This window comes from Alosa sapidissima, chromosome 20 (assembly GCF_018492685.1).
Source record: "Alosa sapidissima isolate fAloSap1 chromosome 20, fAloSap1.pri, whole genome shotgun sequence".
Lineage (NCBI taxonomy): Eukaryota > Metazoa > Chordata > Actinopteri > Clupeiformes > Clupeidae > Alosa > Alosa sapidissima.
The window spans coordinates 7,218,999-7,245,866 of record NC_055976.1 but is presented as its reverse complement, the minus strand read 5'-3'; the positions used below and the strand labels follow the sequence as shown (position 1 = coordinate 7,245,866).

The following is a 26,868-nucleotide window of genomic DNA, read 5'->3' as shown; positions in this document are numbered from 1 at the left end:
GTGTAGACAGGAGGGGAAGGCATTACGTCTGTGTCCTCAGGGTGTCTAGTCTCCAATATCATTCTTACAAGACTTCTCAGTGTCTTAGGCGCAGCAAGGGACGTCAGAGGCAACCACACGCCACAGAGGTTCAGGTGGAGGACGGTGTGAAGTGTCTCCACCAGAGAATGACAGAAATGTGTTAGATTACAAAGAGGAACAGCCAGCACCCAGACTTTGAAGCATAAACTCTGATTGCAGATATGGTTTGTGTGTTTGGCTTGGATGTCTGTGTTGATCGTGGTGGGATGCTGACCCTCAGTAACTTCTTGTGATAGACAACTGGCACCTACCTTGACACTCCAACCACAGGAACCCATTAAAGGCCCGGCCACTATTGACGTCTGTGGCCTGCATGCGAATAGACGGTGGGAATATGTCATCTGGGAGTCAGAGGAGCTTTTTTTGGATGCCACTGTCACCACAGGCTTGCTTTTGTGGATCAAAGCTGGAGAATGTGATGAAGCTGCTTTGTGGTAGTAGGCCTACGCTCCATACACAGTAAAAAAGCCTACCGAAGAAAAGAAAAAACAGGAAGAGTGCCTCTCACCATGATTATGCTTTATTTTGTACATAATTAGAGTCAGACTTTGAGTTGGTTTCACAGATGTGAGACTGATTACATCATGGCTCATGCATCATCATTTATATAAGCATGGATGGCAGTCACTGCAGGGCCACATAAGTGTTTAGACCACACAGTCAGCTTTACCAGGATTACCCTTTCTGTTTTAAGACTCCTTTTCAAACTAAATGGTTTGTGAATTCCATATGGTCATTTACTGGACTTGAAATGCATTCTGTGGTCACATCTAGTGAAATTGCACATTCAATTCTTTTGGAGTTTAACTAATGTTATTGTTATTGTTTACAAATACAGTTGATTGACAAGGGGGGTATTCCAAGTATGTGGTTTACTCAGAAAAGTGGTTACAACAAGAGTTTCTTAGTTACCTAGTTCCATAAAGAAACAATGATTTCTAAAAGGATTCTGAAAGGATATGCTGTATATTTATTGGTGTTTGTATAATTGTTCTTATTTTCAATTGGTTGTTTTACTACGATTACTGTACATTTCTCTTAAAATGTTGAAGTATTTTTTTATTATAAAGTAGGTTGGTTTGGACAAAAAGTGTGTACAGTAATGACCATAACCATCTTGGCCTAACTATGGAAATAGATTTCTTTGCCATAATACATGAATGCAGCAGGACAACAGCTGAGTGAGTTCTATTCAGTCATTTTATTTTCCAGTGATATCAACATGAGAGGAATAAAGTTCACAATTCTTTTGTGACAAGCTTTTTCTGTTAGAAAAAAGAAGGAATGGTCAGAATTGAATTCTATTGCAGCAAACAACCCATCATTTCAGCAATCCCAAAGTTACTAACACTCCATATTATACAGGAGGTCATACTCACAGCATCCATACAGTTTCTTGATCCTCAGGATGTCAGTGGTGGACATTCCCTGTCTCTGTCCAATTTGCACATTTGGGTTTGGAATTGGTGTGATTGTCGCCCTTCCATTGGTTGAGAAAGCAGTGCTATAGAAGAACATGACGGTCAGTGATTTTAAACATTTGAGGAGCAATATTTTTCAATATTTTTTTTAATTTAGTAACACATAAGATAACACAGCTCTTGACAAATAATTCTTTTTAACTGGGTGCCATTTTCTTACCTCCCATAATGCATCACAAAAGAGTAGTCATATGGAGTGTTCAGGTTGTTGGTGGATTGTTTCTGAAAGTTGTAAACCATTTCTGCCAAGATATCGTGCTGGTTTTTAAAGCTATTCATCATTTTTCAATCAGTTTTGTCAACATGTTCTTGTCAACATGTCCAAACATAAAATGAATTCAAGACTGCAGTATATTCATGTGAAGAAGGAAATGCAGCTTACGTGAGTCGATATTTTCCCAGTTGATTATCACATACTGGTCTCTGTCACTCCTGTTCTGCTCATGTTGGAAGCCCAGAGCGTGAAGAAATTCATGCTGAATGATGCCGCTGTAAACACAACCGGGCCTGTAGAGAGAGACCACCTGTTTGCCTCCTGTCCTGCCAAGGTCAGAGTAGCACCTGAGAAAGATGGGAGGAAGAATGATAGAAACATTTACAATATGGCTCCATTCATTATTATTATATGAATTAATTATGATAAAAAAAAAGACCATGGTCCTCATCACATCACAATTGATTGCATAAGCTAAGTTTGATTTTGTTTGTGTACACAAAAATATTCTTTGCAATCAGAATGTTTTAGCTAACATTATGTACATGTATTTTAGATGACTTTTCAAACAATAATCAGCATTTCTTGTCTTTGTTGATATTGTTTAACAACAAAAAGGTGATACAAGTTAAAAAGTGATACCAGTGTGATAGTATGGGGTTGTAGTATAAAAGACAAAAGGACCTTTTCCAGGCAGGTAGGTGTGGCCATAGAATCGACCATAGAAGGAAAAGCATTTTCAGCACAGTGCTAAATGAACTCACCCATCCCTGTTCTCAATGCTGAGGTAGTCACCCTGGGTTGAGCGAGGAACAAACTGCACACAGGTTTTACTGCTGAAGGTAGCCAAGGCATTTTGAATTGTCATCACATCATAGGAAGCTGAAAACACAAATAATGGTTATAAATGCATAATGGATGTGCTTTAAAATATATGTACAGCATATTACAGAATACTACAAATAAGTTCACTTACAGAAATCAGGGCTCACTATGTAAGGCACCTCAACTTTTCCATTAGCAGACTTCCTCCATAGGCAGTTATTGTTCCAGCAAGTCATAGCATTTCTGGTTTTTGGCACCACAAGATCTCCCTCAATTAGAAATTCACTGGAAGCTGAAAGATTAAATATCATTTGAAAGTTATTCATAGAGACTCTGTGAGTTTGTGCATACCCTCAACTTAACTGTCCATTTGTTTAAACAATGAGAAACAAACCATTGTTGGTAGCTAAAATCTGTGTGGTCAAATCCACACTGTCACGCTCCTCTAGGAAAATGTGATTCTCATCACCATCAGCCTACAGACAAAAAATGGTTTAAATGAAACAGGAGAATCCCACAGATAGCCTTTAGAAGTGGAGTTTTGAATATCACAGGTATTCTTACCATGAGAGGCAGAGCCTTGGACAGGCCAAGCAGCAGCACCAGAAGGGAGATGGAGGCTCTGAGGTCCATGTTGCTTCAGTGTGTGGAGATGCTGTGGACGGCTACTTCACTGGAGCTCAGTGTTTGAGACCCATCTCACCTGAGCTTTTATACAGCCCTCCACAGGTGTGTCTGCAGGGGGATTTAAGCCTGCTGTCAGGGTCAGGTGTCTAATGGAAGCTCTTATGGGACGACACCACCACTGCTCCCACAAATTCAACAACTGGACTAAGACAACATGTTATGCAGAGTGCTTAAGGATGTTTGGCTTGGTAGCTGGCATGTGGTCCTGGCATGGCTATTGACAAAACTGGGCAAGTGTTTGGAACTACCTCTACCAGCCTTATCATCTGTCGGGGCAATATTTTGTATAGTCAGAGAATACTGGTGAAACCCATGATGGGGTGACACAATCATGCATCTCTACCTTGAGGGGCACTGGCCCCTCATTGAAAAGAATAAAAGACTGGATCCTGATATTCCATCGTCCTGACTGAGTCTCAAGAGAAATATGGTAGTAAAAATATGCTATCAGTTGTAAGATATACCCCACAGTAATCATAGTAAAAAAACAATTAAAAATAAGAACAATTAAACAAACACCAATAAATAATACAGCATATCCTTTAAGAATCTTTTTAGAAATCATCAGTTTCTTTATGGAACTAAGGGAACAAGTGTACTTGAGTGGGCCAACACGGTTATCTCATACAGATACCATATTGGCCCGCGAAAAACAACCCTGAATATAAGACGACCACCCTTTTCAGGACTAATTTTGTAAATAACAAAAAAATAGAAGAAAATTACTTTTTAAATGCTAGTAATAACACATTGGATGAATTTATTAGGCTGTTGTTTTTAACATGAAAGTTGCTGTCAGTGTTTACAGCGATGTGTTTGACATGTTTAGATAAAGTTTCCACAGTAACTCTGTCCTGTTGAGCTCCTTGGCCCCCTCATTGCTGCTTGCAGTTATGTTTACATTTGTCTTTATAGTTATCGTTGGTACTGTGGATAGGCCTGAAACACTGACAAATGTACCAGACGGCCCATCATGTTCTACCCCACAGTGGGCCTGTGTGGGATTCGCATGGGTAAGACCTTATGGGTCTACAGAGAAAACCCAAAATGGCTACAGTTTGAATTTGTATTACCCCGCTGAAAAACAGCACTGGGCCTGAGTGTAGCTGGAAAAGTTAGGTGATGACGCTACAAAAGCATGCTTGGTCTCACACTGTAGATCCTTAACCCTCATCATGTATGTGTTTAAACTGAAATAAATGTATAAACAAAAATAGTATGTGCATTAATATATGTAAAGACGTGTATTTAGTTGTTCAAATGCATATTTAGTTTTCATTTATTTACTTTTTTGTCCGTTCCCTCAGGGCAACATTATGCAGTTAAACCACTTTTGCTAAGGCATTATTCAAAAGCGTAGTTCTCCTGGACCCCCTATCCTGTATGTTCCAGATTCCCCCCTGCGCCAACACACCTGATACAAATAATCAGCTTATTTTCAAGCAGCTGCAGCATTTGATAACCAGTTGTCACGTCATGAAAAGTTTCATGAAAAGTTTCAGCGGTCACAAATTTCATCCGATTTTCACGGAACTTGGCAGAGATGATCTTCTGCCCGAGCCGCACAAAAGATACTGGTCACATTTTTCAATTTCATTTTTGTTTGCCCTTGACAGCCAATCAAATATGGCGATTAAGCCGCCAAACAGGAAGTGGACTAACATCTCCGTGACGCTTTGAGTTAACATAACAAAACTCGATACCATTAGTCAGGACACTGTCCCAATCACTCACAGCAATTTTTATGCATATACATTGAACACTCTAGCACCACCACCAGTTCAACGCTAGACATGCGTTCATGCGCATGATCCTTGACTCTTTTGTCTGATTTTCACAATTGAGGTAGCGTCTGAATCCTTGGACCATCCCGAGTTCATCGACCCCTATTCCGTCACTTTCCACCATATTGGACCTCCGCCATATTGGATTTAGTCCAAACTCTACAAAAGCGGTTTCAAATTTCATCTGATTTTCACGGAACTTGGCGGAGATGATTTTCAGATCAAGCCGCACATACGATTCTTGTCAGATTTTTCAATTTCAAGTTTATTTGCCCGTGACAGCGAATCAAATACGGCGATGAAGCCGCCAAACAGGAAGTGAGCTCTTATCTCAGCACGGCTTTGATATATGAAGTCCAAACTTGGCAAGGGGACTTGTTAACTGATTGTGATGACACACTAGGAAATTGGCATCATTTGGGGGACACTGCAATACAGGAAGTGAGCTTGTGCAATACACTGCAATACAGGAAGTGAGCTTGTATCTCAGCAGCGCTTTGATGTATGAAGTCCAAACTTGGGACAGGGACAAAGTAGCTGATTGTGAGGACATGCAAGGAAAGTGGTCTCATTTGGCCTCTAGGGGTGCTGTAATAAAGAAAGTGAGCTCCCGTCTTAGCAACTCGTTGGTTTATGAAGTCCAGGGACATGGTAGCTGATTGTGAGGACGCACAAGGACATTGGTGTAATTTGGCCTCTAGGGGCAGTGTAACAAAGTAAATGAGCTTATTTCTCAGCCATTCTTTATCTAATTGCAATCAAACTTGCTGTGAGTGCTTGCTCATGCCATGGGCTGCCATAGCCGTTCCTGCTATAGCGCACTGCTAAGCCCCTGCATTGCTGCTTGCAGCTATATTTCAATATTTTATTGTCATTTAAAGGATTGCCCTGACACTGAGCTTGTGTCTGTGGTTATGAAGAGGCTGATAACATAGATGAGGAGGATGTTCCAAATTAACCTTGTGGGCAAAAAACATAAAAACATCACCAACAGCCTTCAAGAACATTTCAGTGGGGTTATCAAGCAGGCACTTTCCTTTATGGGTGTTTCATTGATTTACTGTAGGCCCACAACACCTCAAGAAAAGGTTCAACAGTGATACCTGGCATCTCAGACCCAGCCCCCTCCACACTCATGATGTGTTCTCTACCAACAAATATCGACAAATTCATTGATTATTCCTCTTCATTGCTGTGGCCGTACGTATGTCAATATTGACCCCCAAGCTCTCTAAATGTCGGGCAAAATATTTTTTCTGCAAAAAAATAAAAATCATTCCATAGAGGGATAAGCATTTTAAATTATAGTTTTCTATGTAAACTGTTGTATAGCTGATGATTTCTAAAAGGATTCTGATAAGATACTGGGAATAATTATGGAAATAGAATTGTTGTGTGTTTGTTTTATGTTATATTATGTTATGTTATGTTATGTTATAGATAATATAATTGTATGATGCATGAAAGTAGCAGAACAAAAGCAGAGTTTTTCCTGTTATTTTACTAATTGAATATTAATATGAGAGGAATAATACCAACAAAACATATCCGTCATCATCTAACAATATATGTTTTGTGATTAAAACTTTTTTTGTGATTGTGATGCTAAACTTCAGTTCTTTTGCCATGATACAAGAAAGCAGCAGGACAACAGCAGAATGAGTTCTTTTAAGTTCTTTTCAGTCATTTTATTTTCCAGTGATATCAACATGAGAGGAATAATGTTCACAATTAACAACCATCATGTAAGAACTTGTGCTCTCCAATCTCAGCTGTTACATCAATTTTCTGGTTCCAGACTGGGACAGCATCAGTTTGAGCTTTTTCTGTTAGAAAGAAGAAGGAATAGTCAGAATTGAATTCTATTGCAGCAAGCAACCCATCATTTTAGCAATCCCAAAGTTACTAACACTCCATATTATACAGGAGGTCATACTCACAGCATCCATACAGTTTCTTGATCCTCAGGATGTCAGTGGTGGACATTCCCTGTCTCTGTCCAATTTGCACATTTGGGTTTGGAATTGGTGTGATTGTCTCCCTTCCATTGGTTGAGAAAGCAGTGCTATAGAAGAACATGACGGTCAGTGATTTTAAACATTTGAGGAGCAATATTTTTCAATATTTTTTTTAATTTAGTAACACATAAGATAACACAGCTCTTGACAAATAATTCTTTTTAACTGGGTGCCATTTTCTTACCTCCCATAATGCATCACAGAAGAGTAGTCATATGGAGTGTTCAGGTTGTTGGTGGATTGTTTCTGAAAGTTGTAAACCATTTCTGCCAAGATATCGTGCTGGTTTTTAAAGCTATTCATCATTTTTCAATCAGTTTTGTCAACATGTTCTTGTCAACATGTCCAAACATAAAATGAATTCAAGACTGCAGTACATTCATGTGAAGAAGGAAATGCAGCTTACGTGAGTCGATATTTTCCCAGTTGATTATCACATACTGGTCTCTGTCACTCCTGTTCTGCTCATGGTGGAAGCCCAGAGCGTGAAGAAATTCATGCTGAATGATGCCGCTGTAAACACAGCCGGACCTGTAGAGAGAGACCACCTGTTTGCCTCCTGTCCTGCCAAGGTCAGAGTAGCACCTGAGAAAGATGGGAGGAAGAATGATAGAAACATTTACAATATGGCTCCATTCATTATTATTATATGAATTAATTATGATAAAAAAGACCATGGTCCTCATCACATCACAATTGATTGCATAAGCTAATTTTGATTTTGTTTGTGTACACAAAAATATTCTTTGCAATCAGAATGTTTTAGCTAACATTATGTACATGTATTTTAGATGACTTTTCACACAATAATCAGCATTTCTTGTCTTTGTTGATATTGTTTAACAACAAAAAGGTGATAAAAGTTAAAAAGTGATACCAGTGTGATAGTATGGGGTTGTAGTATAAAAGACAAAGGGACCTTTTCCAGGCAGGTAGGTGTGGCCATAGAATCGACCATAGAAGGAAAAGCATTTTCAGCACAGTGCTAAATGAACTCACCCATCCCTATTCTCAATGCTGAGGTAGTCACCCTGGGTTGAGCGAGGAACAAACTGCACACAGGTTTTACTGCTGAAGGTAGCCAAGGCATTTTGAATTGTCATCACATCATAGGAAGCTGAAAACACAAATAATGGTTATAAATGCATAATGGATGTGCTTTAAAATATATGTACAGCATATTACAGAATACTACAAATAAGTTCACTTACAGAAATCAGGGCTCACTATGTAAGGCACCTCAACTTTTCCATTAGCAGACTTCCTCCATAGGCAGTTATTGTTCCAGCAAGTCATAGCATTTCTGGTTTTTGGCACCACAAGATCTCCCTCAATTAGAAATTCACTGGAAGCTGAAAGATTAAATATCATTTGAAAGTTATTCATAGAGACTCTGTGAGTTTGTGCATACCCTCAACTTAACTGTCCATTTGTTTAAACAATGAGAAACAAACCATTGTTGGTAGCTAAAATCTGTGTGGTCAAATCCACACTGTCACGCTCCTCTAGGAAAATGTGATTCTCATCACCATCAGCCTACAGACAAAAAATGGTTTAAATGAAACAGGAGAATCCCACAGATAGCCTTTAGAAGTGGAGTTTTGAATATCACAGGTATTCTTACCATGAGAGGCAGAGCCTTGGACAGGCCAAGCAGCAGCACCAGAAGGGAGATGGAGGCTCTGAGGTCCATGTTGCTTCAGTGTGTGGAGATGCTGTGGACGGCTACTTCACTGGAGCTCAGTGTTTGAGACCCATCTCACCTGAGCTTTTATACAGCCCTCCACAGGTGTGTCTGCAGGGGGATTTAAGCCTGCTGTCAGGGTCAGGTGTCTAATGGAAGCTCTTATGGGAGGACACCACCACTGCTCCCACAAATTCAACAACTGGACTAAGACAACATGTTATGCAGAGTGCTTAAGGATGTTTGGCTTGGTAGCTGGCATGTGATCCTGGCATGGCTATTGACAAAATTGGGCAAGTGTTTGGAACTACCTCTACCAGCCTTATCATCTGTCGGGGCAATATTTTGTATAGTCAGAGAATACTGGTGAAACCCATGATGGGGTGACACAAACATGCATCTCTACCTTGAGGAGCACTGGCCCCTCATTGAAAAGAATAAAAGACTGGATCCTGATATTCCATCGTCCTGACTTAGTCTTAAGAGAAATATGGTAGTAAAAATATGCTATCAGTTGTAAGATATACCCCACAGTAATCATAGTAAAAAAACAATTAAAAATAAGAACAATTATACAAACACCAATAAATAATACAGCATATTCTTTAAGAATCTTTTTAGAAATCATCAGTTTCTTTATGGAACTAAGGGAACAAGTGTACTTGAGTGGGCCAACACGGTTATCTCATACAGATACTGTGGCAGGATAACCGATGGCGGAGTCAGGGAAGATGCAAGTTTCCAAAAAAGGTCTTTTGTTTATTTTTTTTTATTTTTTCAAAAATATTTTTTCTAATACGTGCAAATATTCAGTGTCAAGATGAGCAAAAATGCAAAACAAAAACTGTTCAAAAAGAAAATAAATAGGCATCAAGTTGCCAGGCTATGTCTCAAAAGACCCTGCACACTTAACCAGTCCACAATTCTCATTTACAGTTCTCTCTCTCTGCACAGACCCCCTGCAACTGAGGCCATGGGGCCTAATACAGCCTTAGGCTAGCTGTAGCCCCTCCCACTAGATTGCCCCATTGCTAACAAAAATCAATTAACCAAATAATCACACAATAATAACCAAATAATAAACCAAACAAGCAAACAGCAAATATAGAAATACATACAAAATGTTTCCCCCACCAAAATCACATTTGTAAAGAGAAAAACCCATATTAGTGATAAACACAAAAACACCCCTGCAATAATGGTTCCCACCACCAATCACCCGCGAAACCCCTCTATTTCAACCTAGTGGAACATTCCCTCGGCTTGATACCATTAGTCAGGACACTGTCCCAATCACTCACAGCAATTTTTATGCATATACATTGAACACTCTAGCACCACCACCAGTTCAACGCTAGACATGCGTTCATGCGCGTGATCCTTGACTCTTTTGTCTGATTTTCACAATTGAGGTAGCGTCTGAATCCTTGGACCATCCCGAGTTCATCGACCCCTATTCCGTCACTTTCCACCATATTGGACCTCCGCCATATTGGATTTAGTCCAAACTCTACAAAAGCGGTTACAAATTTCATCTGATTTTCACGGAACTTGGCGGAGATGATCTTCAGATCAAGCCGCACATACGATTCTTGTCAGATTTTTTCACGGAACTTGGCGGAGATGATCTTCAGATCAAGCCGCACATACGATTCTTGTCAGATTTTTTAATTTCAAGTTTATTTGCCCGTGACAGCGAATCAAATACGGCGATGAAGCCGCCAAACAGGAAGTGAGCTCTTATCTCAGCACGGCTTTGATATATGAAGTCCAAACTTGGCAAGGGGACTTGTTAACTGATTGTGATGACACACTAGGAAATTGGCATCATTTGGCCTCTATAGGGGGCACTGCAATACAGGAAGTGAGCTTGTATCTCAGCAGCGCTTTGATGTATGAAGTCCAAACTTGGGACAGGGACAAAGTAGCTGATTGTGAGGACATGCAAGGAAAGTGGTCTCATTTGGCCTCTAGGGGTGCTGTAATAAAGAAAGTGAGCTCCCGTCTTAGCAACTCGTTGGTTTATGAAGTCCAGGGACATGGTAGCTGATTGTGAGGACGCACAAGGACATTGGTGTAATTTGGCCTCTAGGGGCAGTGTAACAAAGTAAATGAGCTTATTTCTCAGCCATTCTTTATCTAATTGCAATCAAACTTGCTGTGAGTGCTTGCTGCTAAGCCCTTGCATTGCTGCTTGCAGCTATATTTAAATATTTTATTGTCATTTATAGGATTGCCCTGACACTGAGCTTGTGTCTGTGGTTATGAAGAGGCTGATAACATAGATGAGGAGGATGTTCCACACTGTTGTTTGGTCAAATATACATAAGAGATGTTAAATTCAAACAAATTAACCTTGTGGGCAAAAAACATAAAAACATCACCAACAGCCTTCAAGAACATTTCAGTGGGGTTATCAAGCAGGCACTTTCCTTTATGGGTGTTTCATTGAATTACTGTAGGCCCACAACACCTCAAGAAAAGGTTCAACAGTGATACCTGGCATCTCAGACCCAGCCCCCTCCACACTCATGATGTGTTCTCTACCAACAAATATCGACAAATTCATTGATTACTCCTCTTCATTGCTGTGGCCGTACGTATGTCAATATTGACCCCCAAGCTCTCTAAATGTCGGGCAAAATATTTTTTCTGCAAAAAAATAAAAATCATTCCATAGAGGGATAAGCATTTTAAATTATAGTTTTCTATGTAAACTGTTGTATAGCTGATGATTTCTAAAAGGATTCTGATAAGATACTGGGAATAATTATGGAAATAGAATTGTTGTGTGTTTGTTTTATGTTATGTTATGTTATGTTATGTTATGTTATAGATATTACAATTGTATGGTGCATGAAAGTAGCAGAACAAAAGCAGAGTTTTTCCTGTTATTTTACTAATTGAATATTAATATGAGAGGAAAAATACCAACAAAACATATCCGTCATCATCTAACAATATATGTTTTGTGATTAAAACTTTTTTTGTGATTGTGATGCTAAACATCAGTTCTTTTGCCATGATACAAGAAAGCAGCAGGACAACAGCAGAATGAGTTCTTTTAAGTTCTTTTCAGTCATTTTATTTTCCAGTGATATCAACATGAGAGGAATAATGTTCACAATTAACAACCATCATGTAAGAACTTGTGCTCTCCAATCTCAGCTGTTACATCATGTGGTGGTTCCAGACTGGGACAGCATCAGTTTGAGCTTTTTCTGTTAGAAAGAAGAAGGAATGGTCAGAATTGAATTCTATTGCAGCAAGCAACCCATCATTTTAGCAATCCCAAAGTTACTAACACTCCATATTATACAGGAGGTCATACTCACAGCATCCATACAGTTTCTTGATCCTCAGGATGTCAGTGGTGGACATTCCCTGTCTCTGTCCAATTTGCACATTTGGGTTTGGAATTGGTGTGATTGTCTCCCTTCCATTGGTTGAGAAAGCAGTGCTATAGAAGAACATGACGGTCAGTGATTTTAAACATTTGAGGAGCAATATTTTTCAATATTTTTTTTCATTTAGTAACACATAAGATAACACAGCTCTTGACAAATAATTCTTTTTAACTGAGTGCCATTTTCTTACCTCCCATAATGCATCACAGAAGAGTAGTCATATGGAGTGTTCAGGTTGTTGGTGGATTGTTTCTGAAAGTTGTAAACCATTTCTGCCAAGATATCGTGCTGGTTTTTAAAGCTATTCATCATTTTTCAGTCAGTTTTGTCAACATGTTCTTGTGAACATGTCCAAACATAAAATGAATTCAAGACTGCAGTACATTCATGTGAAGAAGGAAATGCATCTTACGTGAGTCGATATTTTCCCAGTTGATTATCACATACTGGTCTCTGTCACTCCTGTTCTGCTCATGGTGGAAGCCCAGAGCGTGAAGAAATTCATGCTGAATGATGCCGCTGTAAACACAACCGGGCCTGTAGAGAGAGACCACCTGTTTGCCTCCTGTCCTGCCAAGGTCAGAGTAGCACCTGAGAAAGATGGGAGGAAGAATGATAGAAACATTTACAATATGGCTCCATTCATTATTATTATATGAATTAATTATGATAAAAAAAAGACCATGGTCCTCATCACATCACAATTGATTGCATAAGCTAAGTTTGATTTTGTTTGTGTACACAAAAATATTCTTTGCAATCAGAATGTTTTAGCTAACATTATGTACATGTATTTTAGATGACTTTTCACACAATAATCAGCATTTCTTGTCTTTGTTGATATTGTTTAACAACAAAAAGGTGATAAAAGTTAAAAAGTGATACCAGTGTGATAGTATGGGGTTGTAGTATAAAAGACAAAGGGACCTTTTCCAGGCAGGTAGGTGTGGCCATAGAATCGACCATAGAAGGAAAAGCATTTTCAGCACAGTGCTAAATGAACTCACCCATCCCTGTTCTCAATGCTGAGGTAGTCACCCTGGGTTGAGCGAGGAACAAACTGCACACAGGTTTTACTGCTGAAGGTAGCCAAGGCATTTTGAATTGTCATCACATCATAGGAAGCTGAAAACACAAATAATGGTTATAAATGCATAATGGATGTGCTTTACAATATATGTACAGCATATTACAGAATACTACAAATAAGTTCACTTACAGAAATCAGGGCTCACTATGTAAGGCACCTCAACTTTTCCATTAGCAGACTTCTTCCATAGGCAGTTATTGTTCCAGCAAGTCATAGCATTTCTGGTTTTTGGCACCACAAGATCTCCCTCAATTAGAAATTCACTGGAAGCTGAAAGATTAAATATCATTTGAAAGTTATTCATAGAGACTCTGTGAGTTTGTGCATACCCTCAACTTAACTGTCCATTTGTTTAAACAATGAGAAACAAACCATTGTTGGTAGCTAAAATCTGTGTGGTCAAATCCACATTGTCACGCTCCTCTAGGAAAATGTGATTCTCATCACCATCAGCCTACAGACAAAAAATGGTTTAAATGAAACAGGAGAATCCCACAGATAGCCTTTAGAAGTGGAGTTTTGAATATCACAGGTATTCTTACCATAAGAGGCAGGGCCTCGGACAGGCCAAGCAGCAGCACCAGAAGGGAGATGGAGGCTCTGAGGTCCATGTTGCTTCAGTGTGTGGAGATGCTCTTGACGGCTACTTCACTGGAGCTCAGTGTTTGAGACCCATCTCACCTGAGCTTTTATACAGCCCTCCACAGGTGTGTCTGCAGGGGGATTTAAGCCTGCTGTCAGGGTCAGGTGTCTAATGGAAGCTCTTATGGGAGGACACCACCACTGCTCCCACAAATTCAACAACTGGACTAAGACAACATGTTATGCAGAGTGCTTAAGGATGTTTGGCTTGGTAGCTGGCATGTGATCCTGGCATGGCTATTGACAAAATTGGGCAAGTGTTTGGAACTACCTCTACCAGCCTTATCATCTGTCGGGGCAATATTTTGTATAGTCAGAGAATACTGGTGAAACCCATGATGGGGTGACACAAACATGCATCTCTCCCTTGAGGGGCACTGGCCCCTCATTGAAAAGAATAAAAGACTGGATCCTGATATTCCATCGTCCTGACTGAGTCTTAAGAGAAATATGGTAGTAAAAATATGCTATCAGTTGTAAGATATACCCCACAGTAATCATAGTAAAAAAACAATTAAAAATAAGAACAATTATACAAACACCAATAAATAATACAGCATATCCTTTAAGAATCTTTTTAGAAATCATCAGTTTCTTTATGGAACTAAGGGAACAAGTGTACTTGAGTGGGCCAACACGGTTATCTCATACAGATACCATATTGGCCCGCGAAAAACAACCCTGAATATAAGACGACCACCCTTTTCAGGACTAATTTTGTAAATAACAAAAAAATAGAAGAAAATTACTTTTTAAATGCTAGTAATAACACATTGGATGAATTTATTAGGCTGTTGTTTTTAACATGAAAGTTGCTGTCAGTGTTTACAGCGATGTGTTTGACATGTTTAGATAAAGTTTCCACAGTAACTCTGTCCTGTTGAGCTCCTTGGCCCCCTCATTGCTGCTTGCAGTTATGTTTACATTTGTCTTTATAGTTATCGTTGGTACTGTGGATAGGCCTGAAACACTGACAAATGTACCAGACGGCCCATCATGTTCTACCCCACAGTGGGCCTGTGTGGGATTCGCATGGGTAAGACCTTATGGGTCTACAGAGAAAACCCAAAATGGCTACAGTTTGAATTTGTATTACCCCGCTGAAAAACAGCACTGGGCCTGAGTGTAGCTGGAAAAGTTAGGTGATGAGGCTACAAAAGCATGCTAGGTCTCACACTGTAGATCCTTAACCCTCATCATGTATGTTTTTAAACTGAAATAAATGTATAAACAAAAATAGTATGTGCATTAATATATGTAAAGACGTGTATTTAGTTGTTCAAATGCATATTTAGTTATCATTTATTTACTTTTTTGTCCATTCCCTCAGGGCAACATTATGCAGTTAAACCACTTTTGCTAAGGCATTATTCAAAAGCGTAGTTCTCCTGGACCCCCTATCCTGTATGTTCCAGATTCCCCCCTGCGCCAACACACCTGATACAAATAATCAGCTTATTATCAAGCAGCTGCAGCATTTGATAACCAGTTGTCACGTCATGAAAAGTTTCATGAAAAGTTTCAGCGGTCACAAATTTCATCCGATTTTCACGGAACTTGGCAGAGATGATCTTCTGCCCGAGCGGCACAAAAGATACTTGTCACATTTTTCAATTTCATTTTTGTTTGCCCTTGACAGCCAATCAAATATGGCGATTAAGCCGCCAAACAGGAAGTGGACAAACATCTCCGTGACGCTTTGAGTTAACATAACAAAACTCGATACCATTAGTCAGGACACTGTCCCAATCACTCACAGCAATTTTTATGCATATACATTGAACACTCTAGCACCACCACCAGTTCAACGCTAGACATGCGTTCATGCGCATGATCCTTGACTCTTTTGTCTGATTTTCACAATTGAGGTAGCGTCTGAATCCTTGGACCATCCCGAGTTCATCGACCCCTATTCCGTCACTTTCCACCATATTGGACCTCCGCCATATTGGATTTAGTCCAAACTCTACAAAAGCGGTTACAAATTTCATCTGATTTTCACGGAACTTGGCGGAGATGATCTTCAGATCAAGCCGCACATACGATTCTTGTCAGATTTTTAAATTTCAAGTTTATTTGCCCGTGACAGCGAATCAAATACGGTGATGAAGCCGCCAAACAGGAAGTGAGCTCTTATCTCAGCACGGCTTTGATATATGAAGTCCAAACTTGGCAAGGGGACTTGTTAACTGATTGTGATGACACACTAGGAAATTGGCATCATTTGGCCTCTATAGGGGGCACAGCAATACAGAAAGTGAGCTTGTATCTCAGCAGCGCTTTGATGTATGAAGTCCAAACTTGGGACAGGGACAAAGTAGCTGATTGTGAGGACATGCATGGAAAGTGGTCTCATTTGGCCTCTAGGGGTGCTGTAATAAAGAAAGTGAGCTCCCGTCTTAGCAACTCGTTGATTTATGAAGTCCAGGGACATGGTAGCTGATTGTGAGGACGCACAAGGACATTGGTGTAATTTGGCCTCTAGGGGCAGTGTAACAAAGTAAATGAGCTTATTTCTCAGCCATTCTTTATCTAATTGCAATCAAACTTGCTGTGAGTGCTTGCTGCTAAGCCCCTGCATTGCTGCTTGCAGCTATATTTAAATATTTTATTGTCATTTATAGGATTGCCCTGACACTGAGCTTGTGTCTGTGGTTATGAAGAGGCTGATAACATAGATGAGGAGGATGTTCCACACTGTTGTTTGGTCAAATATACATAAGAGATGTTAAATTCAAACAAATTAACCTTGTGGGCAAAAAACATAAAAAACATCACCAACAGCCTTCAAGAACATTTCAGTGGGGTTATCAAGCAGGCACTTTCCTTTATGGGTGTTTCATTGAATTACTGTAGGCCCACAACACATCAAGAAAAGGTTCAACAGTGATACCTGGCATCTCAGACCCAGCCCCCTCCACACTCATGATGTGTTCTCTACCAACAAATATCGACAAATTCATTGATTACTCCTCTTCATTGCTGTGGCCGTACGTATGTCAATATTGACCCCCAAGCTCTCTAAATGTCGGGCAAAATATTTTTTCTGTAAAAAAATAAAAATCATTCCATAGAGGGATAAGCATTTTAAATTATAGTTTTCTATGTAAACTGTTGTATAGCTGATGATTTCTAAAAGGATTCTGATAAGATACTGGGAATAATTATGGAAATATAATTGTTGTGTGTTTGTTTTATGTTATGTTATGTTATGTTATGTTATGTTATGTTATGTTATGTTATAGATATAATTGTATGGTGCATGAAAGTAGCAGAACAAAAGCAGAGTTTTTCCTGTTATTTTACTAATTGAATATTAATATGAGAGGAATAATACCAACAAAACATATCCGTCATCATCTAACAATATATGTTTTGTGATTAAAACTTTTTTTGTGATTGTGATGCTAAACTTCAGTTCTTTTGCCATGATACAAGAAAGCAGCAGGACAACAGCAGAATTAGTTCTTTTAAGTTCTTTTCAGTCATTTTATTTTCCAGTGATATCAACATGAGAGGAATAATGTTCACAATTAACAACCATCATGTAAGAACTTGTGCTCTCCAATCTCAGCTGTTACTTCATGTGGTGGTTCCAGACTGGGACAGCATCAGTTTGAGCTTTTTCTGTTAGAAAGAAGAAGGAATGGTCAGAATTGAATTCTATTGCAGCAAGCAACCCATCATTTTAGCAATCCCAAAGTTACTAACACTCCATATTATACAGGAGGTCATACTCACAGCATCCATACAGTTTCTTGATCCTCAGGATGTCAGTGGTGGACATTCCCTGTCTCTGTCCAATTTGCACATTTGGGTTTGGAATTGGTGTGATTGTCTCCCTTCCATTGGTTGAGAAAGCAGTGCTATAGAAGAACATGACGGTCAGTGATTTTAAACATTTGAGGAGCAATATTTTTCAATATTTTTTTTCATTTAGTAACACATAAGATAACACAGCTCTTGACAAATAATTCTTTTTAACTGGGTGCCATTTTCTTACCTCCCATAATGCATCACAGAAGAGTAGTCATATGGAGTGTTCAGGTTGTTGGTGGATTGTTTCTGAAAGTTGTAAACCATTTCTGCCAAAATATCGTGCTGGTTTTTAAAGCTATTCATCATTTTTCAATCAGTTTTGTCAACATGTTCTTGTCAACATGTCCAAACATAAAATGAACTCAAGACTGCAGTACATTCATGTGAAGAAGGAAATGCAGCTTACGTGAGTCGATATTTTCCCAGTTGATTATCACATACTGGTCTCTGTCACTCCTGTTCTGCTCATGTTGGAAGCCCAGAGCGTGAAGAAATTCATGCTGAATGATGCCGCTGTAAACACAACCGGACCTGTAGAGAGAGACCACCTGTTTGCCTCCTGTCTTGCCAAGGTCAGAGTAGCACCTGAGAAAGATGGGAGGAAGAATGATAGAAACATTTACAATATGGCTCCATTCATTATTATTATATGAATTAATTATGATAAAAAAAGACCATGGTCCTCATCACATCACAATTGATTGCATAAGCTAAGTTTGATTTTGTTTGTGTACACAAAACTATTCTTTGCAATCAGAATGTTTTAGCTAACATTATGTACATGTATTTTAGATGACTTTTCACACAATAATCAGCATTTCTTGTTTTTTTTTATATTGTTTAACAACAAAAAGGTGATAAAAGTTAAAAAGTGATACCAGTGTGATAGTATGGGGTTGTAGTATAAAAGACAAAGGGACCTTTTCCAGGCAGGTAGGTGTGGCCATAGAATCGACCATAGAAGGAAAAGCATTTTCAGCACAGTGCTAAATGAACTCACCCATCCCTATTCTCAATGCTGAGGTAGTCACCCTGGGTTGAGCGAGGAACAAACTGCACACAGGTTTTACTGCTGAAGGTAGCCAAGGCATTTTGAATTGTCATCACATCATAGGAAGCTGAAAACACAAATAATGGTTATAAATGCATAATGGATGTGCTTTAAAATATATGTACAGCTTATTACAGAATACTACAAATAAGTTCACTTACTGAAATCAGGGCTCACTATGTAAGGCACCTCAACTTTTCCATTAGCAGACTTCTTCCATAGGCAGTTATTGTTCCAGCAAGTCATAGCATTTCTGGTTTTTGGCACCACAAGATCTCCCTCAATTAGAAATTCACTGGAAGCTGAAAGATTAAATATCATTTGAAAGTTATTCATAGAGACTCTGTGAGTTTGTGCATACCCTCAACTTAACTGTCCATTTGTTTAAACAATGAGAAACAAACCATTGTTGGTAGCTAAAATCTGTGTGGTCAAATCCACACTGTCACGCTCCTCTAGGAAAATGTGATTCTCATCACCATCAGCCTACAGACAAAAAATGGTTTAAATGAAACAGGAGAATCCCACAGATAGCCTTTAGAAGTGGAGTTTTGAATATCACAGGTATTCTTACCATGAGAGGCAGAGCCTTGGACAGGCCAAGCAGCAGCACCAGAAGGGAGATGGAGGCTCTGAGGTCCATGTTGCTTCAGTGTGTGGAGATGCTGTGGACGGCTACTTCACTGGAGCTCAGTGTTTGAGACCCATCTCACCTGAGCTTTTATACAGCCCTCCACAGGTGTGTCTGCAGGGGGATTTAAGCCTGCTGTCAGGGTCAGGTGTCTAATGGAAGCTCTTATGGGAGGACACCACCACTGCTCCCACAAATTCAACAACTGGACTAAGACAACATGTTATGCAGAGTGCTTAAGGATGTTTGGCTTGGTAGCTGGCATGTGGTCCTGGCATGGCTATTGACAAAACTGGGCAAGTGTTTGGAACTACCTCTACCAGCCTTATCATCTGTCGGGGCAATATTTTGTATAGTCAGAGAATACTGGTGAAACCCATGATGGGGTGACACAAACATGCATCTCTCCCTTGAGGGGCACTGGCCCCTCATTGAAAAGAATAAAAGCCTGGATCCTGATATTCCATCGTCCTGACTGAGTCTTAAGAGAAATATGGTAGTAAAAATATGCTATCAGTTGTAAGATATACCCCACAGTAATCATAGTAAAAAAACAATTAAAAATAAGAACAATTATACAAACACCAATAAATAATACAGCATATCCTTTAAGAATCTTTTTAGAAATCATCAGTTTCTTTATGGAACTAAGAGAACAAGTGTACTTGAGTGGGCCAACACGGTTATCTCATACAGATACCATATTGGCCCGCGAAAAACAACCCTGAATATAAGACGACCACCCTTTTTCAGGACTAATTTTGGAAATACCAAAAAAATAGAAGAAAATTACTTTTTAAATGCTAGTAATAACACATTGGATGAATGTATTAGGTTGTTGTTTTAACATGAAAGTTGCTGTGAGTGTTTACAGCGATGTGTTTGACATGTTTAGATAAAGTTTCCACAGTAACTCTGTCCTGTTGAGCTCCTTGGCCCCCTCATTGCTGCTTGCAGTTATGTTTACATTTGTCTTTATAGTTATCGTTGGTACTGTGGATAGGCCTGAAACCAGGGCTTTGAACCGGTTCAAGGAATGAAAACGAAAACCAGGAACTTTTTGTATTTTACAGGGAACAGAAACGAAACCGGAAACGTTATTATTTTTTATGTTCTGGAACAGGAACATTTATTTAAAAATAATGGTAACCGGTTAATACCGGTTTTATTGCGTTCCTCAAAGTTTTCGTTGCCTAATTAACTAAAAAAAAAAAAAGTTATTATTTTCCTGCGCACGTTACCATGACGGCTGATGTTCACTATGTGACATCACATCAGACATTCGCTGACTGAATGGAGAGAGAGCGGTGGATTACAAAGTCTCCACTCCACATCTTAAATAAGAGGTAAATTACGATCCATCGTTAATTAAAACGCTCATTCCAAACACAATATCAATAGCTATATTTGTCGACTCCACGTTAATGATGGACTAGAGAACATTTGGCTAAATGGTGCCAACACCTCTGTTTGGCTGTTTTATTTTGTTATATTTTTTGCATTGTGCAAGGCAATTTACTCTCGTTAGGCCTAATGTCAGTCACAAATCTTTGGTTTTTTGTTGTTTGTTTAAAAATGCCAGGTTGGTATAGCCATTTTTTTTAGTTTTTGCGAACTGTTAAATGTGAGCCACTGTTATTACAGGCTATAATTAGTAGGCTATGTTTGTTGATAAACAATAGGCCCTACCTGATGAAACAGGCCTAACTGCAAGTAGGCCTAAGCAAGACAAAACAAAAGACTTTTTACGGTATGAGTAGGCCTACTGGATGGCCTTTCCCCCCGACAGTTGGAATTTGTTGTTGCCCGAGTGGCATAACCACGTGTCTTAATAATGTGGTTACGTTTGTGTGGAAATTTTCTCTTTTAACAATAAACTACACATTTGAAATAATTGTAGGCCTATTTAATTATTATTATTAATAATAATGTAATTATTATTATTTAATAATGGTTGTAATATTATTACATTTGGTTTAAGCTGGATGAGAAAGATGTGACATAATTCTATAGCATTAAACAGCTGACAGGAACGAAATTAACCGTTCCGGGAACAGTATTTTTTTGTTCTAACCGGTTCGGGAACGTCAGTTTATTGGTGGAACTCATAACCGGAAACGTTATAATTCCGTTTCTGTTCGGAACGAACCGATTGGAAAAAAAAATCGGTTCAAAGCCCTGCCTGAAACACTGACAAATGTACCAGACGGCCCATCATGTTCTACCCCACAGTGGGCCTGTGTGGGATTCGCATGGGTAAGACCTTATGGGTCTACAGAGAAAACCCAAAATGGCTACAGTTTGAATTTGTATTACCCCGCTGAAAAACAGCACTGGGCCTGAGTGTAGCTGGAAAAGTTAGGTGATGAGGCTGCAAAAGCATGCTTGGTCTCACACTGTAGATCCTTAACCCTCATCATGTATGTGTTTAAACTGAAATAAATGTATAAACAAAAATAGTATGTGCATTAATATATGTAAAGACGTGTATTTAGTTGTTCAAATGCATATTTAGTTTTCATTTATTTACTTTTTTGTCCGTTCCCTCAGGGCAACATTATGCAGTTAAACCACTTTTGCTAAGGCATTATTCAAAAGCGTAGTTCTCCTGGACCCCCTATCCTGTATGTTCCAGATTCCCCCCTGCGCCAACACACCTGATACAAATAATCAGCTTATTATCAAGCAGCTGCAGCATTTGATAACCAGTTGTCACGTCATGAAATGTTTCATGAAAAGTTTCAGCAGTCACAAATTTCATCCGATTTTCACGGAACTTGGCAGAGATGATCTTCTGCCCGAGCTGCACAAAAGATACTGGTCACATTTTTCAATTTAATTTTTGTTTGTCCGTGACAGCCAATCAAATATGGCGATTAAGCCGCCAAACAGGAAGTGGACTAACATATCCGTGACGCTTTGAGTTAACATAACAAAACTCGATACCATTAGTCAGGACACTGTCTCAATCACTCACAGCAATTTTTATGCATATACATTGAACACTCTAGCACCACCACCAGTTCAACGCTAGACATGCGTTCATGCGCGTGATCCTTGACTCTTTTGTCTGATTTTCACAATTGAGGTAGCGTCTGAATCCTTGGACCATCCCGAGTTCATCGACCCCTATTCCGTCACTTTCCACCATATTGGACCTCCGCCATATTGGATTTAGTCCAAACTCTACAAAAAGTTTCAGCGGTTACAAATTTCATCCGATTCTCACGGAACTTGGCGGAGATGATCTTCAGATCAAGCCGCACATACGATTCTTGTCAGATTTTTTAATTTCAAGTTTATTTGCCCGTGACAGCGAATCAAATATGGCGATGAAGCCGCCAAACAGGAAGTGAGCTCTTATCTCAGCACGGCTTTGATATATGAAGTCCAAACTTGGCAAGGGGACTTGTTAACTGATTGTGATGACACACTAGGAAATTGGCATCATTTGGCCTCTATAGGGGGCACTGCAATACAGGAAGTGAGCTTGTATCTCAGCAGCGCTTTGATGTATGAAGTCCAAACTTGGGACAGGGACAAAGTAGCTGATTGTGAGGACATGCAAGGAAAGTGGTCTCATTTGGCCTCTAGGGGTGCTGTAATAAAGAAAGTGAGCTCCCATCTTAGCAACTCGTTGGATTATGAAGTCCAGGGACATGGTAGCTGATTGTGAGGACGCACAAGGACATTGTAATTTTGCCTCTAGGGGCAGTGTAACAAAGTAAATGAGCTTATTTCTCAGCCATTCTTTATCTAATTGCAATCAAACTTGCTGTAAGTGCTTGCTCATGCCATGGGCTGCCATAGCCGTTCCTGCTATAGCGCACTGCTAAGCCCCTGCATTGCTGCTTGCAGCTATATTTAAATATTTTATTGTCATTTAAAGGATTGCCCTGACACTGAGCTTGTGTCTGTGGTTATGAAGAGGCTGATAACATAGATGAGGAGGATGTTCCACACTTGCCCTGTTGTTTGGTCAAATATACATAAGAGATGTTAAATTCAAACAAATTAACCTTGTGGGCAAAAAACATAAAAACATCACCAACAGCCTTCAAGAACATTTCAGTGGGGTTATCAAGCAGGCACTTTCCTTTATGGGTGTTTCATTGAATTACTGTAGGCCCACAACACCTCAAGAAAAGGTTCAACAGTGATACCTGGCATCTCAGACCCAGCCCCCTCCACACTCATGATGTGTTCTCTACCAACAAATATCGACAAATTCATTGATTACTCCTCTTCATTGCTGTGGCCGTACGTATGTCAATATTGACCCCCAAGCTCTCTAAATGTCGGGCAAAATATTTTTTCTGCAAAAAAATAAAAATCATTCCATAGAGGGATAAACATTTTAAATTATAGTTTTCTATGTAAACTGTTGTATAGCTGATGATTTCTAAAAGGATTCTGATAAGATACTGGGAATAATTATGGAAATAGAATTGTTGTGTGTTTGTTTTATGTTATGTTATGTTATGTTATGTTATAGATAATATAATTGTATGGTGCATGAAAGTAGCAGAACAAAAGCAGAGTTTTTCCTGTTATTTTACTAATTGAATATTAATATGAGAGGAATAATACCAACAAAACATATCCGTCATCATCTAACAATATATGTTTTGTGATTAAAACTTTTTTTGTGATTGTGATGCTAAACTTCAGTTCTTTTGCCATGATACAAAGAAAGCAGCAGGACAACAGCAGAATGAGTTCTTTTAAGTTCTTTTCAGTCATTTTATTTTCCAGTGATATCAACATGAGAGGAATAATGTTCACAATTAACAACCATCATGTAAGAACTTGTGCTCTCCAATCTCAGCTGTTACATCATGTGGTGGTTCCAGACTGGGACAGCATCAGTTTGAGCTTTTTCTGTTAGAAAGAAGAAGGAATTGTCAGAATTGAATTCTACTGCAGCAAGCAACCCATCATTTCAGCAATCCCAAAGTTACTAACACTCCATATTATACAGGAGGTCATACTCACAGCATCCATACAGTTTATTGATCCTCAGGATGTCAGTGGTGGACATTCCCTGTCTCTGTCCAATTTGCACATTTGGGTTTGGAATTGGTGTGATTGTCGCCCTTCCATTGGTTGAGAAAGCAGTGCTATAAAAGAACATGACGGTCAGTGATTTTAAACATTTGAGGAGCAATATTTTTCAATTTTTCTTTAAATTTAGTAACACATAAGATAACACAGCTCTTGACAAATAATTCTTTTTAACTGGGTGCCATTTTCTTACCTCCCATAATGCATCACAGAAGAGTAGTCATATGGAGTGTTCAGGTTGTTGGTGGATTGTTTCTGAAAGTTGTAAACCATTTCTGCCAAAATATCGTGCTGGTTTTTAAAGCTATTCATCATTTTTCAATCAGTTTTGTCAACATGTTCTTGTCAACATGTCCAAACATAAAATGAACTCAAGACTGCAGTACATTCATGTGCAGAAGGAAATGCAGCTTACGTGAGTCGATATTTTCCCAGTTGATTATCACATACTGGTCTCTGTCACTCCTGTTCTGCTCATGTTGGAAGCCCAGAGCGTGAAGAAATTCATGCTGAATGATGCCGCTGTAAACACAACCGGACCTGTAGAGAGAGACCACCTGTTTGCCTCCTGTCCTGCCAAGGTCAGAGTAGCACCTGAGAAAGATGGGAGGAAGAATGATAGAAACATTTACAATATGGCTCCATTCATTATTATTATATGAATTAATTATCATAAAAAAGACCATGGTCCTCATCACATCACAATTGATTGCATAAGCTAAGTTTGATTTTGTTTGTGTACACAAAACTATTCTTTGCAATCAGAATGTTTTAGCTAACATTATGTACATGTATTTTAGATGACTTTTCACACAATAATCAGCATTTCTTGTTTTGTTGATATTGTTTAACAACAAAAAGGTGATAAAAGTTAAAAAGTGATACCAGTGTGATAGTATGGGGTTGTAGTATAAAAGACAAAGGGACCTTTTCCAGGCAGGTAGGTGTGGCCATAGAATCGACCATAGAAGGAAAAGCATTTTCAGCACAGTGCTAAATGAACTCACCCATCCCTATTCTCAATGCTGAGGTAGTCACCCTGGGTTGAGCGAGGAACAAACTGCACACAGGTTTTACTGCTGAAGGTAGCCAAGGCATTTTGAATTGTCATCACATCATAGGAAGCTGAAAACACAAATAATGGTTATAAATGCATAATGGATGTGCTTTAAAATATATGTACAGCATATTACAGAATACTACAAATAAGTTCACTTACAGAAATCAGGGCTCACTATGTAAGGCACCTCAACTTTTCCATTAGCAGACTTCTTCCATAGGCAGTTATTGTTCCAGCAAGTCATAGCATTTCTGGTTTTTGGCACCACAAGATCTCCCTCAATTAGAAATTCACTGGAAGCTGAAAGATTAAATATCATTTGAAAGTTATTCATAGAGACTCTGTGAGTTTGTGCATACCCTCAACTTAACTGTCCATTTGTTTAAACAATGAGAAACAAACCATTGTTGGTAGCTAAAATCTGTGTGGTCAAATCCACACTGTCACGCTCCTCTAGGAAAATGTGATTCTCATCACCATCAGCCTACAGACAAAAAATGGTTTAAATGAAACAGGAGAATCCCACAGATAGCCTTTAGAAGTGGAGTTTTGAATATCACAGGTATTCTTACCATAAGAGGCAGAGCCTTGGACAGGCCAAGCAGCAGCACCAGAAGGGAGATGGAGGCTCTGAGGTCCATGTTGCTTCAGTGTGTGGAGATGCTGTGGACGGCTACTTCACTGGAGCTCAGTGTTTGAGACCCATCTCACCTGAGCTTTTATACAGCCCTCCACAGGTGTGTCTGCAGGGGGATTTAAGCCTGCTGTCAGGGTCAGGTGTCTAATGGAAGCTCTTATGGGACGACACCACCACTGCTCCCACAAATTCAACAACTGGACTAAGACAACATGTTATGCAGAGTGCTTAAGGATGTTTGGCTTGGTAGCTGGCATGTGGTCCTGGCATGGCTATTGACAAAACTGGGCAAGTGTTTGGAACTACCTCTACCAGCCTTATCATCTGTCGGGGCAATATTTTGTATAGTCAGAGAATACTGGTGAAACCCATGATGGGGTGACACAAACATGCATCTCTCCCTTGAGGGGCACTGGCCCCTCATTGAAAAGAATAAAAGCCTGGATCCTGATATTCCATCGTCCTGACGGAGTCTTAAGAGAAATATGGTAGTAAAAATATGCTATCAGTTGTAAGATATACCCCACAGTAATCATAGTAAAAAAACAATTAAAAATAAGAACAATTATACAAACACCAATAAATAATACAGCATATCCTTTAACCCTTTGCAGACCGCGCCGAACATTCCATTTTTTCATACTCGATGGCCTTATGGCACAAAAAGGCTTATTGTGTGGTTATGCTACATGA

The 26,868-nt window shown here is 39.3% G+C and overlaps 5 protein-coding genes across 5 annotated transcripts; all 5 read right to left on the bottom strand.

Moving 5' to 3' along the window:
• Window positions 1–509: 509 nt before the first annotated feature.
• On the bottom strand, window positions 510–3,325 carry LOC121694328 (hatching enzyme 1.2-like). Its single transcript, XM_042074450.1, has 8 exons — window positions 3,166–3,325; window positions 2,996–3,077; window positions 2,753–2,893; window positions 2,541–2,658; window positions 1,945–2,123; window positions 1,723–1,804; window positions 1,461–1,585; window positions 510–550 (listed from the first exon to the last, which is right to left on the bottom strand). The coding sequence occupies exons 1-8, from the start codon at window positions 3,232–3,234 to the stop codon at window positions 525–527; spliced, it is 822 nt and encodes a 273-aa protein (XP_041930384.1). The 5' UTR covers window positions 3,235–3,325; the 3' UTR covers window positions 510–524.
• A 3,406-nt stretch (window positions 3,326–6,731) lies between these two features.
• LOC121694790 (hatching enzyme 1.2-like) lies at window positions 6,732–8,865 on the bottom strand. The gene is made up of 8 exons (XM_042075130.1): window positions 8,715–8,865; window positions 8,545–8,626; window positions 8,302–8,442; window positions 8,090–8,207; window positions 7,497–7,675; window positions 7,275–7,356; window positions 7,013–7,137; window positions 6,732–6,898 (listed from the first exon to the last, which is right to left on the bottom strand). Coding segments are annotated over exons 1-8 (798 nt in total). The 5' UTR covers window positions 8,784–8,865; the 3' UTR covers window positions 6,732–6,896.
• Window positions 8,866–11,829: 2,964 nt separating this feature from the next.
• LOC121694926 (hatching enzyme 1.2-like) lies at window positions 11,830–13,882 on the bottom strand. The gene is made up of 8 exons (XM_042075324.1): window positions 13,814–13,882; window positions 13,644–13,725; window positions 13,401–13,541; window positions 13,189–13,306; window positions 12,594–12,772; window positions 12,372–12,453; window positions 12,110–12,234; window positions 11,830–11,995 (listed from the first exon to the last, which is right to left on the bottom strand). Coding segments are annotated over exons 1-8 (798 nt in total). The 3' UTR covers window positions 11,830–11,993.
• Window positions 13,883–17,378: 3,496 nt separating this feature from the next.
• On the bottom strand, window positions 17,379–19,509 carry LOC121694779 (hatching enzyme 1.2-like). The gene is made up of 8 exons (XM_042075116.1): window positions 19,358–19,509; window positions 19,188–19,269; window positions 18,945–19,085; window positions 18,733–18,850; window positions 18,139–18,317; window positions 17,917–17,998; window positions 17,655–17,779; window positions 17,379–17,540 (listed from the first exon to the last, which is right to left on the bottom strand). Coding segments are annotated over exons 1-8 (798 nt in total). The 5' UTR covers window positions 19,427–19,509; the 3' UTR covers window positions 17,379–17,538.
• Window positions 19,510–24,129: 4,620 nt separating this feature from the next.
• LOC121694732 (hatching enzyme 1.2-like) lies at window positions 24,130–26,266 on the bottom strand. Its single transcript, XM_042075026.1, has 8 exons — window positions 26,111–26,266; window positions 25,941–26,022; window positions 25,698–25,838; window positions 25,486–25,603; window positions 24,894–25,072; window positions 24,672–24,753; window positions 24,410–24,534; window positions 24,130–24,295 (listed from the first exon to the last, which is right to left on the bottom strand). Coding segments are annotated over exons 1-8 (798 nt in total). The 5' UTR covers window positions 26,180–26,266; the 3' UTR covers window positions 24,130–24,293.
• Between the last annotated feature and the right edge of the window lie 602 nt (window positions 26,267–26,868).

What these genes read in the sequence shown, in the direction of transcription:
- LOC121694779 (XM_042075116.1), bottom strand. Translation starts at nt 19,426, where the DNA reads ATGGACCTCAGAGCCTCCATCTCCCTTCTGGTGCTGCTGCTTGGCCTG. An exon ending in CATAGTGAGCCCTGATTTCA is followed by an intron (nt 18,851 to 18,944) that starts GTAAGTGAACTT and finishes TTGTGTTTTCAG; the next exon opens with CTTCCTATGATGTGATGACA. An exon ending in CTGGGAAAATATCGACTCAC is followed by an intron (nt 17,999 to 18,138) that starts GTAAGCTGCATT and finishes ATATTTTGGCAG; the next exon opens with AAATGGTTTACAACTTTCAG.
- LOC121694328 (XM_042074450.1), bottom strand. Translation starts at nt 3,234, where the DNA reads ATGGACCTCAGAGCCTCCATCTCCCTTCTGGTGCTGCTGCTTGGCCTG. An exon ending in TTTGTGATGCATTATGGGAG is followed by an intron (nt 1,586 to 1,722) that starts GTAAGAAAATGG and finishes GTTCTTCTATAG; the next exon opens with CACTGCTTTCTCAACCAATG. An exon ending in CAAGAAACTGTATGGATGCT is followed by an intron (nt 551 to 1,460) that starts GTGAGTATGACC and finishes TTTCTTCGGTAG; the next exon opens with GCTTTTTTACTGTGTATGGA.
- LOC121694926 (XM_042075324.1), bottom strand. Translation starts at nt 13,882, where the DNA reads ATGGACCTCAGAGCCTCCATCTCCCTTCTGGTGCTGCTGCTTGGCCTG. An exon ending in GATTTTAGCTACCAACAATG is followed by an intron (nt 13,542 to 13,643) that starts GTTTGTTTCTCA and finishes TTAATCTTTCAG; the next exon opens with CTTCCAGTGAATTTCTAATT. An exon ending in CTGGGAAAATATCGACTCAC is followed by an intron (nt 12,454 to 12,593) that starts GTAAGATGCATT and finishes ATATCTTGGCAG; the next exon opens with AAATGGTTTACAACTTTCAG.
- LOC121694732 (XM_042075026.1), bottom strand. Translation starts at nt 26,179, where the DNA reads ATGGACCTCAGAGCCTCCATCTCCCTTCTGGTGCTGCTGCTTGGCCTG. An exon ending in CCAAGGCTCTGCCTCTTATG is followed by an intron (nt 26,023 to 26,110) that starts GTAAGAATACCT and finishes TTTTGTCTGTAG; the next exon opens with GCTGATGGTGATGAGAATCA. An exon ending in AGCATTGAGAATAGGGATGG is followed by an intron (nt 25,073 to 25,485) that starts GTGAGTTCATTT and finishes CATCTTTCTCAG; the next exon opens with GTGCTACTCTGACCTTGGCA.
- LOC121694790 (XM_042075130.1), bottom strand. Translation starts at nt 8,783, where the DNA reads ATGGACCTCAGAGCCTCCATCTCCCTTCTGGTGCTGCTGCTTGGCCTG. An exon ending in GATTTTAGCTACCAACAATG is followed by an intron (nt 8,443 to 8,544) that starts GTTTGTTTCTCA and finishes TTAATCTTTCAG; the next exon opens with CTTCCAGTGAATTTCTAATT. An exon ending in CTGGGAAAATATCGACTCAC is followed by an intron (nt 7,357 to 7,496) that starts GTAAGCTGCATT and finishes ATATCTTGGCAG; the next exon opens with AAATGGTTTACAACTTTCAG.